The sequence below is a fragment of the Stegodyphus dumicola genome, chromosome 1 (assembly GCF_044657685.1).
Source record: "Stegodyphus dumicola isolate Sdum_Otavi_A_Nest chromosome 1, ASM4465768v1".
NCBI classification, from domain to species: Eukaryota; Metazoa; Arthropoda; class Arachnida; order Araneae; family Eresidae; genus Stegodyphus; species Stegodyphus dumicola.
In genome coordinates, this window is record NC_140768.1 from 51,376,032 (window position 1) to 51,388,388 (window position 12,357).

The 12,357-nt window shown below is 33.5% G+C and overlaps 1 protein-coding gene across 3 annotated transcripts in view; it reads left to right on the forward strand.

Moving 5' to 3' along the window:
- LOC118186114 (uncharacterized) overlaps positions 1-12,074 on the forward strand; it is a 149,494-nt gene extending 137,420 nt beyond the window's left edge. For all 3 annotated transcript variants that reach the window (XM_035356142.2, XM_035356149.2, XM_085814354.1), the window contains one exon: positions 7,240-12,074. In XM_035356142.2, coding sequence (XP_035212033.2) covers positions 7,240-11,649 — 4,410 coding nt within the window. In that variant the 3' untranslated portion in view covers positions 11,650-12,074. The remainder of the gene's footprint in view (positions 1-7,239) is intronic.
- Positions 12,075-12,357: the final 283 nt, after the last annotated feature.

A 12,357-nucleotide genomic window follows, 5' to 3' on the forward strand; every position in this document is an offset into this window, starting at 1 on the left:
TTAGAGAAAGATCTCTGTAAATTTTATTGAATTTCTCGAAAAAAATTATAAAATTTTATATATTATTTGTTTTAGTTTAAATAATTTAACCCTTATCTTCATAATGGATAAATGGGTAATACCTACACCAGGTACATCTTCAGCTAACAAACGAAGAAATACTGATAAGGAGTCGCAAAATACTGAACTAAATGCCCGATCTAAAAAAATAAGAAAATACAATGAGGAATTTATTAAGTATGGTTTTACATTTTGTGTTGTTGATGATGAAGAACGCCCGATATGTGTCATTTGCAACGAAAAATTAGCAAATGAGAGCATGAAACCAGCTAAATTAAAAAGGCATCTGGAAACTAAACATAAAGAACTTCAAAATAAACATGCCGATTTTTTCAAAGACGAGCTGAAAATCTGAAAATTCAAATTGCACAAAGAAATTTACAACAATACCTCAGAAAGCATTACGAACTTCTTTAGAAGTTTCTTATCTAATAGGAAAAACAATGAAACCCCATACAATTGGAGAATTCCTTACCCTTCTTGCAGCAACTAAGATGACATCAATTATGCATGGCGATAAATATAGAAATGAACTAAAAACAATACCGCGTCTCGGTGGATTTCTGAAATGTCACGAAATATCGAGTCAGAAGTCATAAAACGCATACAAAATTCATCTGTATTTGCTTTACAACTGGACGAGACGACTACCAATATTACTAAAATGTCACAACTAATTATTTACATTCGGTTTATTTTTAATGAAGATATAACAGAAACGTTTTTATGTTGCAAAAGTTTGGAAGGAAAAACAACTGGAGAAAAAATATTCGAAATAATAAATGAATATTTTGAAACAAAGTCCCTTACCTGGGCAAACTGTGTTGCGGTTTGTACTGATGGTGTTGCAACATTAACAGGTTCGAATAAAGGGCTCAGAGGCTTAATTCAGAAGGTGGTGCCTCATATGGTATTTAAAAACTGTATGATTCATTGGCAAGCTCTTGTTGCAAAAGATATGGTTGAAGAGTTGCACAACATATTACAAGACGCTGTTAGATCAATTAACTACGTTAAATGCAACAGCCATCTCTTTTCAATACTTTGCAATGAGATGGGCTCAACGTATGAGAGATTACTGTTACACACCGAAGTCAGATGGCTTTCACGTGGGAAAATACTACGACGGATATTTGATTTGAGAAACGAAGTGTAAATGTTTTTAGTCGAAAAGAAAAATACAGGGGCGTAGCTAGAGGGGGGCAAGGGGGCATCTGTCCTCGGGTGCAGAATCCAAGGGGCGCCAAACTGATGTTACGACATTTTAGAATTAAATGTTTTTCATCCTTGGCAAGCAGTAGGGGGCACGAAATCTTCAGTTGTCCCTGGGCGCTGAAAACCCTAGCTACGACTCTAGAAAAATAGATTGGCAAGTTATTATATCAATGAAGTTTGGCTAGGGAAGCTGAGCTATTTAGTTGATATTTTCAAAAAACTTAATGACTTAAATTTGAGCTTGCAGGGTGAGAATTCAATTATCATAACTTCAGCCATTAAATTCAAGCTTTTAAGAATAAGCTTAGTCTCTGGCAAACTGAACTGAATAAAAACAACACCGACATGTTCCCTTGCTTTAACGATTTTATCAAAGAAAATAATACAGATATATTTACATTTAAAAACGTCATTTCCAATCACATTAAAAGTTAAAGGAAAATTTTTCGAGAAGATTCGAGGATTTTTCTGAAAACGATCTTGGTTGGATTCGTGATCCATTTTCCTTTGACATATGCAGTTCAACTCTTCAAATTAGTGAGAAAGAGCAATTGATAGATCTAATTAGTGATTATACCATTCAAAATCAATTTCAGACTCAGCCTTGCCAAAAATTTTGGATATCCGTGGAAAAACAATATCCCGTTTTATGCAAGAATGCCATCAGAGTGTTAATACAATTTGCATCAACATATATTTATGTGAAACTGGATTTAGAAAACTAGTTTCAATAAAAACTAAATACCGCTCGCGTTTAAACCCTGAAGATGATATGCGAATTCCAATTAGCAACATACATCCAAACATCAATGAGATAATTAGAAACTTGCAGCCACATGCATCTCATTAAAGGGCAATTTACTCATTTTTGTGTTATACAAAAAGTATTTTCTTAAAATTATAAATAAAATTAATATGAGTCAGATATGATGATGTTTTTATTCGATGAAATGAAAGGAATGCGCAAAATGTACATCGTATTTGTGAACATTTATCTCTAGGGGTCGCCAAATTTTTCTCTCTACAAAAGGGGTTGCAGTCGAAAAAAGTTCGCGCACCACTGCTCTAGACTGACCAAGTATGTGAAAGCTAACTATTAGTAAAACGTAAATGCCACTTATCGCCTTTTAAATATGTCCAACTATTATAAGTGTAAAATATTTAATGCTACTTGATAAACTGCATGAAGTTTATTTTATTCTCAAACTTATTAATAATTATGTTAGTTAAATTCATGTTTAGTAATAATGCATACTACTTAGGGATCTATTTTATTTTTAGGATGGTATTACAAAAGTGAAATTCAGGCATAGAATAATATTTTTAATTGAATTTATTCAGTTCCCATTTGTGCATAGGTCCTTAATTTTTTTCATTAATGGTCCTTAAAAGTCCTTAGTTTCCATGTGCAGAAATGTGTACGAACCCTGTACCACCTGCAATCAAAACACTAACGTGTTAAAATTCAACATAACAAGACCTCAGAATACACCTTAATTCATCTCTGAACCCTGAGGTACTATTCTCAAGAAGTGGCTAACTCTGAAGTGTAGCGTCAGAGAGCTTATGTTCATTTAACCTTTAGCACATATTCACAACGCTTAACTCTTTCTTTTTTCTTTTTCTTTTTTTTTTTTAGTCATACCAATAAGTTAAAATTTTGGTATTACTACAACATTTTCATTTCTAACATATCACAGTACTTCTTAACTTTTAAGATAACAGTTCACATTGTACATAAGAACATATTAACATGCCGTTAATTTTACTCATTTCAAAACATGCATTAGTAGTATCTTTGGAGTTGATAGACCTTTATGTAGGGTTTGTTGAGAAGTGATAATTCTTCCTCGATGTCTTGTGGGGTAAAGTCTTCTGATAGACCTTTAATGACGACTTCAAGGCATTTTTCTGGGCTAACCAGATATGTGAAAAGGGATCTTCTCCTTAATAAGTTTGTCCTAGATTTTCCTGAAATATCAGTGTCGAATGGTTCAAGTTTCAGATTGCCATCTTCTTTTTTGGCTACTCCTAATTCTCTGAACTCTCGCCTTAATTGTTTAAAATTGCTTTTGGAGTCTGTGATGACTATTGGAGGAATTTTGGTTATTTTAGGTGTATTACTGTAACTTTAATTTTGTCTAGCAGTGGCATTTTTATCCTCAGGTTTGTTTTCATTAGCATGATTTTCAAGGATGATTTCATCTAGATTCTCTTCAGGGTTTTAAATGATTTGTGTAATATTTGTTTGCCTACATCAGGCCTTTTAGGTTTGTTCTGATCAGCAGGCCTCTCTATAGGCAAGCAGGAGTGGCGACAATAGCCAGTCTTTTGTTATAAATCATGCTGATTATGATTTTAATGCTCATTTTAACCTATGCTGCTTGATATAAATGACTGAGCAAGTATGTGACAAAATGAGACTAAACTAAGTCTTAGTAAAACGTAAGTAAAATGTCACTTATCTTCTTTCAAATATGTCCAGTTATTATGAGTTTAAAATATTATTTAATACTACTTGATAAATTTCATAAAATTAATTTTATTCTCAAACATATTAATAATTCTGTTAATTAAGTTATGTTAAATAATAATGCATCCTACCCACGTTCAGGCATAGATATAAAATTTTTTTAATTGAATTTATTCAGTTCCCATTTGCTCATAGGTCCTTAATTTTTTTCATTAATGGTCCTTAAAAATATTTAATTTCCTTGTGCAGAAATGTGTATGAACCTTGTTTTTTACGCATTCAATATCTTTTTGTTCGCTATCATAAGATGTGCAGATGTGCAGTAGCATTTCTATCTAAGACATCGTGATTATACATTACTGTTTCAGATAGGAGGTGTTTATTCTTGTCAAGTTCAGCTTAATAGTTTTGAGTAATTTCTTATCCTTTGTAGTTATCCTAAATTTCTTTATTTCCTTAATTTGTTTTTCAAGCTCAGAAATATGAAATAGTCTTCATAATGGAGAGCCCTCAGGAAAATCCTCTTTTTTTACAATTTTCTGTGAAGTTAGCAGGGTCTAAGAAGCCATGTTCCATTTTTCGTGAAGTGTGCGTCTAGGGGCACCCAAGGCCTTAACACTGCTCAAGATGGTATTTAGAATTGGTGGTTAAATACAGAAACTTACTCACCCAGTACCTTCCAGAAGATCTCAAAGTTCTAATATTGCGCAGTAAAAAAGTTCGCTGTGTCCAGGAGCTCAATGAGCGAATTGAGCGTTGGCATTATAGGCAGCTTGCCTGTGTCACATATGCATATGCAAACATTTTTTAAATATATGTAGACTTATCTTCCCATCACCTCTACACAGTAGACTTAACTATTGATTTACTGCATCGATTTAAAAAACACTACTGTATTTCTACATTTCAATGCACTCAAAATTCCAGTGTCCATTGATGAAGTTTCAAAGAAAAAGTAAAATAGAGATATTATCTTGTACTAAATCCTTAATTTTGATAAGATTAACAGTAATAATAATAGAAAAGATAATACACTAGATCAAATCAAAGGAAAAACACAATTTGGAATTCTAGCTGAGCTTCCAAACTAACTGGAAACAAATTCTCTCTCCCTCTTCCCTACTATGCAACAGAAGGAAAACCAGTATATGAAGCATTACAGTCGAGACAAATGTTGGTCTTCAGGGTTCACATGTTGTGTGCAAGACTAATAGATAAGATCGACAACACAAGCATTGAAGAGCTGAAAATAAAAATGGGATTCGTAATCCAGCAGGTATTTAAAGCCAAACTAGCATGTAGGATGATTCAGTATTATCACGAATAATGATGTTTTGGGGGGGCTCAGTTAATCGGAATACAAATCTATTTACGGTACATTTGAATATTATCTATTCCTACACTGTGTAATTTTTTTTTAAAAATTATTTTTGTAAATGGGAGGTCTGGATAATAGATCATTCAGTTATTGAGCATCCGGATTTTAGACTTTGTGTTGTTTATATAGTGAGACAGGGAGGTGAACAGTTCTCTATCATCAATTTTATGCTTGTTTTAAAAACCAAGAGAATAAACACACTTTTTCCATATTTTTTTTAAATAAAAGAGAGAGAGAGAGAAACAGAATTTAATGAAGTTTGGTATGTGTATTAAAATGAGGTAATGATTTATACCATGCAACAATTACAGTCAAAAGTCGTTAATCCGGACTCGTCGGGACTTCGGCGATTCCGGGTTATAGATCATCAGTTTAAATCTCGTAAGATGGCATGCAGAAATTCTAAAATTTAAAAATATGAAACCGTAATTTATGAAATAAAGAGCAATTATGATCTAAAGGGTATCAAAATTTAAAAAAAAAAAAAAAAAAAAAAAACCTTAATATTTATTTGTTTACTTTATTAAACATTTCTCTCAATGTAAGTTGTTTAAGTTGCTTCATTTTATGTGATAATACTTTCTCTTTAATTCTATAAAAAGACATAATTTCTTGTTCAGTTACAAAGTTCCGCTGTTCAAGTCCCGTTAATTGCTGTGCCGAGAATACCGACTAACTTGTTAATCAAAATTTTTTCGTTTTCACTAACCTCTTTGTCACATTCTTCATGTCTTTATCCATTTTTTGCAGCAATTCCACTTTTTGTTTGTTGGACATCGAAACATACTTTCGTTTTGTAGATCCTTTGGAAGTTCCAGCATCGGAAATTCTATTTGACATAATTGAAAGTTCAAGTTTACTTTTATAAAATTGCTCTTACAGTCTGCAAAAAATAATAAGCAGGTTCCAATTCGAAGATTAAGGAACAACGCAATCATTAACATTAATTGAAATAGATAATTGGATAATTTTAGCTTACACCGTCTGTTATACATTAAACGCGCAGGCGAAAATGTATTCTGCACTTGCGCATACGCATATGTGCAGTAGTCAAGGTCTTACGCGCACGCGTAAAACGCCTGCGTGCATGTGCCGACGAGACGCATGCGCAGAAAGTTTTTAGCTTTGAGGTCCGGATTATAGATCATTCCGGATTATGGGTGTCCAAATTAACGACTTTTGACTGTATTTGGTATATAATGTAAGATAATCATTTGTGCCATATGACTGTAAACGTATCCACTTATTATCATGAGAATAGATATGCCAAAACTGACACTGTAGTATAGTGTCTTAAATGAGGCTAATAGGAAATATGCTCACCTCAAATAGACACACAGGTTGCATAGTGAGTCATCAAACTCTTAATTAGGAACTTGATAAATCTCTATGGCAGCCACTTTTCCTGCACTAAAACAGTTCTTAACTGAAATTAATGCAGTCAGTACATTGACGGTATTTGTTTCAATACAATTAGTAAATTTTATGGTATTAATACAATAGTAAGATATACTTTTGAAGTACTGGAGGGATGAAGGGATTATAAGTTCTGAAGAAAGGGGTAAGCTTTAATTACAGGGTCTTATTAAGGGATGTATGTAAAAGTTGGGAACTGTTGGTGTAAAATATTCTTTTATATTTAAACTCTTGATTATTTCATTATTGAAAGAGAATTTTCTTCAAAAAAATAGGCATTATATAACAGAAGTAATATTTTGTTAATTAATAGTATATATATTTTATCTGTATTTAAGTGCTTTAATTAAACCCTTGATTATTTCATTATTGAAAGAGAATTTTTTTTCAAAAATAGACATTAAGTGACAGAAGTAATATTTTCTGAATTATTATCCATATTTTATCACTGTTTAAGTGTTTTATTTAATGGTATTACCTTCAGTTTCAGTTACTTTACCTTCAGTTTTAATATTATAATCATGATAATTGTTTCATCATAATTAAACATTAATACTAGATTATAATTTAATTAATCTGTCCATAGTTCTTAGTTAAGTTTCATTTAAAAAATTTCCTGTGTTGGATTATCAGATTGACTTTTACTATGCATATTATTTGTTTTTAAAATGAATGTATTTTTTCCCCTTTGCTGTAGGTACTTCATGCATTCCAAGTCTCGCATGAATCATCACAGGACTCGCCAAGATATGATAATACATCTACAAATGGTGGAGATACTAGTACAGCTTCGCCAACTCCAGCTGTTATTCTTACAACTCCACAATCTACTAGTACTACGGAGCTAAATGTCAGTAGAGTTTCGCAGTTTGAAACATCTGTTCACAGTTCACAAAGTGAAAAATTTACAGAATGCCAAAGCACAGTTTCAAGAACCACAACATGGATTCTCGAAGATTCTTCTGTTAATGAAACTGCCCAACAAATAGGTATCCAAAAATCCCCCGATGTTGATTCTTCTGGTGAAACGAAAGATGATAATAAACCTAAGAAAAAGAAGAAAAGGAAAGAACGATCTGAAAGAGATCCTGATGCTGCACATAAGTTTTGGTGTGAGATCTGTCACAAAGGATTTTTCTCTGCATATAATTTGAGGCGACACTGTCGGAATGTTCATAAAATGGATCTTCCTAAAGGTTCATCTGATGTACCTTTCGCTTCATCATCCCAGTGCCTTCCTCATATCCCACAGACTGATTCTGCATCATCTGATGTTTCTGCTGCACGAGTACCCTATGGTACTGTTCAGCAGTCTTCTGTTAGTCCAAAGGCTCCAGATTTTATGTTACAGTCACCTACTCGAGAAACAAAAAGTCAAGATTTTGCTGTGAAAAGTTCACCTACTCAACATGTTCCTCAGATGCAGAGTACAGAATTTCAGATGCAGACTCCTCCTAGGATGTCATCGCAATCAACATCTACTCATGTTTCTCCAGTTACACCCCCAAAAGACTTTAGGTTGCCCACACCTACAACAGTTTCTTCCCAAATTACCCAAAGTAAATTACCAGTAGGCAAATCTGCAAACTCCACAAAATTTCAAAGACAGCCTTCGACATGTCCAACTTCCCAAGTTCCACAGTTGGCAAAAATGTCACAAATGCCCCAGATCACTCTCTGTGGGCAATCTGCTTTACAGCAACAGAGACAGATAGGTCAGCTTCCATCTGCAGGACTGATACAACCTTTGTCAAGTGTTGGTTGTCAGGCTCAACAATTGCAGCCAGCTACACAATGCCCTCACTTCCAGCAAAACAAACAGATTGTTCAGCAGAGATTAGGACAACTTCAACTTATGCATCATGTTGGAGCATTACCTCCAGTTCAACATGCAACACATGGGATTCAGAAACAAACACCAGTCCAACAATTTAAGAAATGTGTTACTACCCAGCAGGTTACAAAAATAACTGAAACTGAGCAAATTCAAGCTGCTCAGCTAGCTCAAAACCAGCAGATTTTAGCAAACCAGCAAATGCAAAAGCTCATTCAAATTCGACAAAATGCAATTGCAGCTGCTGGTGTAGCCTCTCAACTTTCTTTAGGAAGTACTGTAACTGGTGTTCAGGGATCTAGTACCAAAGGAGGAGCTCAGTGTTTTCAGTCCCAGTTGGCAGCTGCACGCCAGGCAGCAGCTGTAGCTCAGTTACCTGCAAATCAGCGTTCACAAGGGACAAATTATAGTTTGCCATCTCATGATGCTTCAGGCCACCAGTTCTTTTCTCCTGCTATACAGCCCAATCAAGAGCAGCCCAGTTGCCCTCATGGCTCGTTTTCAACTCAGAACATAGCAGAGTTTAGTGCTAATGCTCCATCTTATCCTTCAATTCGCTCATCATCTGAAACTAATGATGGTCTTGAAGATCTAGAGCAGTTTCTTTTAGAAAACATGCCTTGGAGTGGAGATCAATCTGCCACTCATAACCTGGCCCAGCAGTCAGGTAATCGTCCATCAAGTGCAGATTCCCTCACATTACCCTTACCTACGCAAGGAAGTGGATCTTCGGGACAGAATAGGACAGCTTCATCATCAAAAGGTAAAATTTCTATATCGAGACCTAAGCCTCGAAAACCAGTTGCTACTCCGTGTTCAAAAAACTTGTTGGGAAACCTAGGCCGTGGTGTTAAAAAAAAATCATGTGTAAAAAAAATTGTAAAACCATTAGATGTTGACTGCATTGCATCTAAATCTGATATTTTCACTCAGGCTGATGCTGTTAATCAGCAGACATCTAGATTAGATTTGATACAAAAGACGTGCAGTAATAAAGACTCTGTAGGTGACTTGCTTACATCAAAAAAAGATGGAAAGAGTACAAATACAGTTAGTGCTGTGAATGAAACAGACAGTTCTGACAGTGTTCAGTGCATTAATATAACTCACAGTGCTTCTAAGACTGCATCTGTAGGGATAAATTTTAATACATTTACTCCAATGCGTTTATGCACTGCAGATAAAGATATAAACTCTTCTTCTTGTACTATTGATCCATCTAGTTCTAAACAAATTTTTGATGTTCAGAGAAAGAATTCTTTTTTAGACCATTGTAACTTAGTGAGCAAAAACTGTTCAAATTTAGACCAAAGTAAAAGTATGCTAAATATTGGTCACTGTGAAAAAAATCTTAGCAACCCAGAAAGTTCAATAAATGTGATAGGGAAAGAAACAAATTGTGATCCTAAAACTGTATTCAATGAAAATGCCATGCCTACAGTGTATAGTAAAACATCCACATCATGTGATTCAGGAGATGTTTTTTTAGGACAGCGAAATACTGACAACTGCAGTGAGTCAGTATTTAATGAACAGAAGAAAAGCAATGATGTATATAATTGTGAGGATATAAAAAATGCTAATAAGTGTGCAGAAAATGGATGTGCTGTAAATTGTGTTGAAAATGCTGAAAAGGAAATTTCTGTGTCAAATTTTAAGGAAAATTCCAAATCTGAAACACAGAGTGATTTTTTTTTAGATTGTAAAACTGATCAAATTGTAAACAATAGTGAAACAGAAGATGCAGTTATTGAGACACACTGCATGAATAATGCTGAAATTAAATCTACTGTTGTCCAAGAACAAGAAATTCATCAAGAGAAGGAGAAAGAATCTCTAAACAGTTTAAATAATAACACTCTAACAGATACAGACTCAAATACTAGTAATAAAGATTTGTATATAGCAGATATAGATTTGAAGGGAGCAGATGCAGATTTAAGTGCAAAAACTAGAGATCTGAATTCAATGTGTATAGATTCAAAAGAAGCAGATACAGACTTCAGTGCAAAGAGTACAGATCTAAATGTGATAGAAAGAGATGTGGTTACAACAGGCACAGACTTACCTGCTACAACTACTGATTTAAGTATGACTAGTAAAAATTTCAATTTTACATCTTCTGATACAGAAAGTGTGCGTGCTCACACTCATCCTGACTTAAAAACCTCAGACTTGCAAATTAAAAATTCTGACAAAAGAGAAACGGATGATTCGTATGAAAATATCAATTCGTTTAAAGACAATGAAAAAAATTCTTCTGCAACAAATGATCAGAGTGATGTAAATATATATACCTTAAATGAAAGTGAACAAGAAAATAAATTAGAAGATATTTTTGATGAAAATTCAAATATTACCGAGACCAAACTGAAGTGTAAAGAGAGCCTATCAGATCCTTCCAAGGTGTGTTTGCAGAATATCAGAAGTGATAGTCTTAAATCAGTTGAAAATAATTGTAATGATACAGTTTTTCTTCCAGTAGTCAATAACCATGATAAACATGTTTCTCTTGAAAGTAATATGCTTAATGATGAGAATCATTTGCCTAATGAAAGTGATGCAAGTGAAGAACAAGGGCCAAAGCGTATTGCTTTGAGAATACGCAAATCTCTTGATTCCGCAAATAAAATGAATGAAAATGACAAAAATATTAAGTATTATGTAAGTGAGAAAACATCAGATGACCCTAAAGGAAATGTAATGAAAAAAAATTCTCAGAAAAAAAGAAAAGTTAAGCAAGAAAATAGAAAAATTGAAACAGTGGGAATTGATGCCAAAAAGGGTTTGTGCATAAAGTTTGATGGTGATGCAAACATACAGAAGGCAGGAATCTTGAACAATGTTCAGGAATCTTTAAACAAGGAGAAAGAAATTAATAGAACAGTCTGTCTTATGAGCCCATGCTATAATGAGATCGAAAAGGTCACACCTTTGTTGAATGAAACTCTTGTTAATGAAGATGGGTTTTGTCTTGATGAAAAACAAGATGAAGACCAAAGCATGGATGGAATTCCAGCGGGTAGATTGCGTTTGCGTGATACACCTAAAACTTCTGTGAAGAGAGTTTGTCCTTGTTGTGTAGATTCTCGAATGCCAAAGAAATGTCGTGCCAATGGTGGTGGCAATATTGCAAAACTTATTGGAACTCGAGTACCAAATGCATTGAAAAGTAAAAGTACTTTAAAGACACGAAATGCTGCGAATGGAAATGTAAAAATTAATACTCGATCATCACAACGCCTCAGGTCACGTAACAATGCTATCAATTAACGGAATGGTTTCTGAAATATATTTTCTCTGATCTATTTCAGTGCTAGTCTTTGAAGTATCGTAGAGTCAAAGAAGGAAAAAAAAAATCTTGTAAATAAATATTACATATTTACTATAAAAATAAGGGATTTTTATATACTTGTATAGATTTATATCTTCTTGTAAAAAAGAAAGGGGAAAAAAAGACAAAAAAAAAAAAATGGCAAATGTAATTTGAAACTCTTAAGAGTGACATTTTTATGAAATGTAAAATATAAATCTTGTTTGCATAAGATGATTAATTTTGTTTTTAAGTTCGAAAGAAAGGAGGAAAAAAAAAAAAAAAAAGACTGCATATCAGTGCATCCAATTTACTCCTTTTGTTGAATGTAGTTTTATCAAAAATCCACCACAAATCTTGAATGAATAAATATTTACATACTTTAGTGTGGTATTCTTAAACTGCATCAGCATGATTTCTTTATTACATATATGCATATTTTCTTGATGGTATGTATATTCCAAGTCTTTTGGATTTTTATCACATCTCTCAATAAATAATGAATCTTCCAATTTTTTATTGGTGGCCTTTACTAGGGAAAAAAATTTTCACAATAGTAAAATTAATGAAACTCCCCCCACATCTGGTGATTTTCAGGATATTTTTACTTGATCTAAATTAAGTGCATAGCTGCCAGCTCTCGTGTTTTTTTTTTTTTTTTTTTTTTT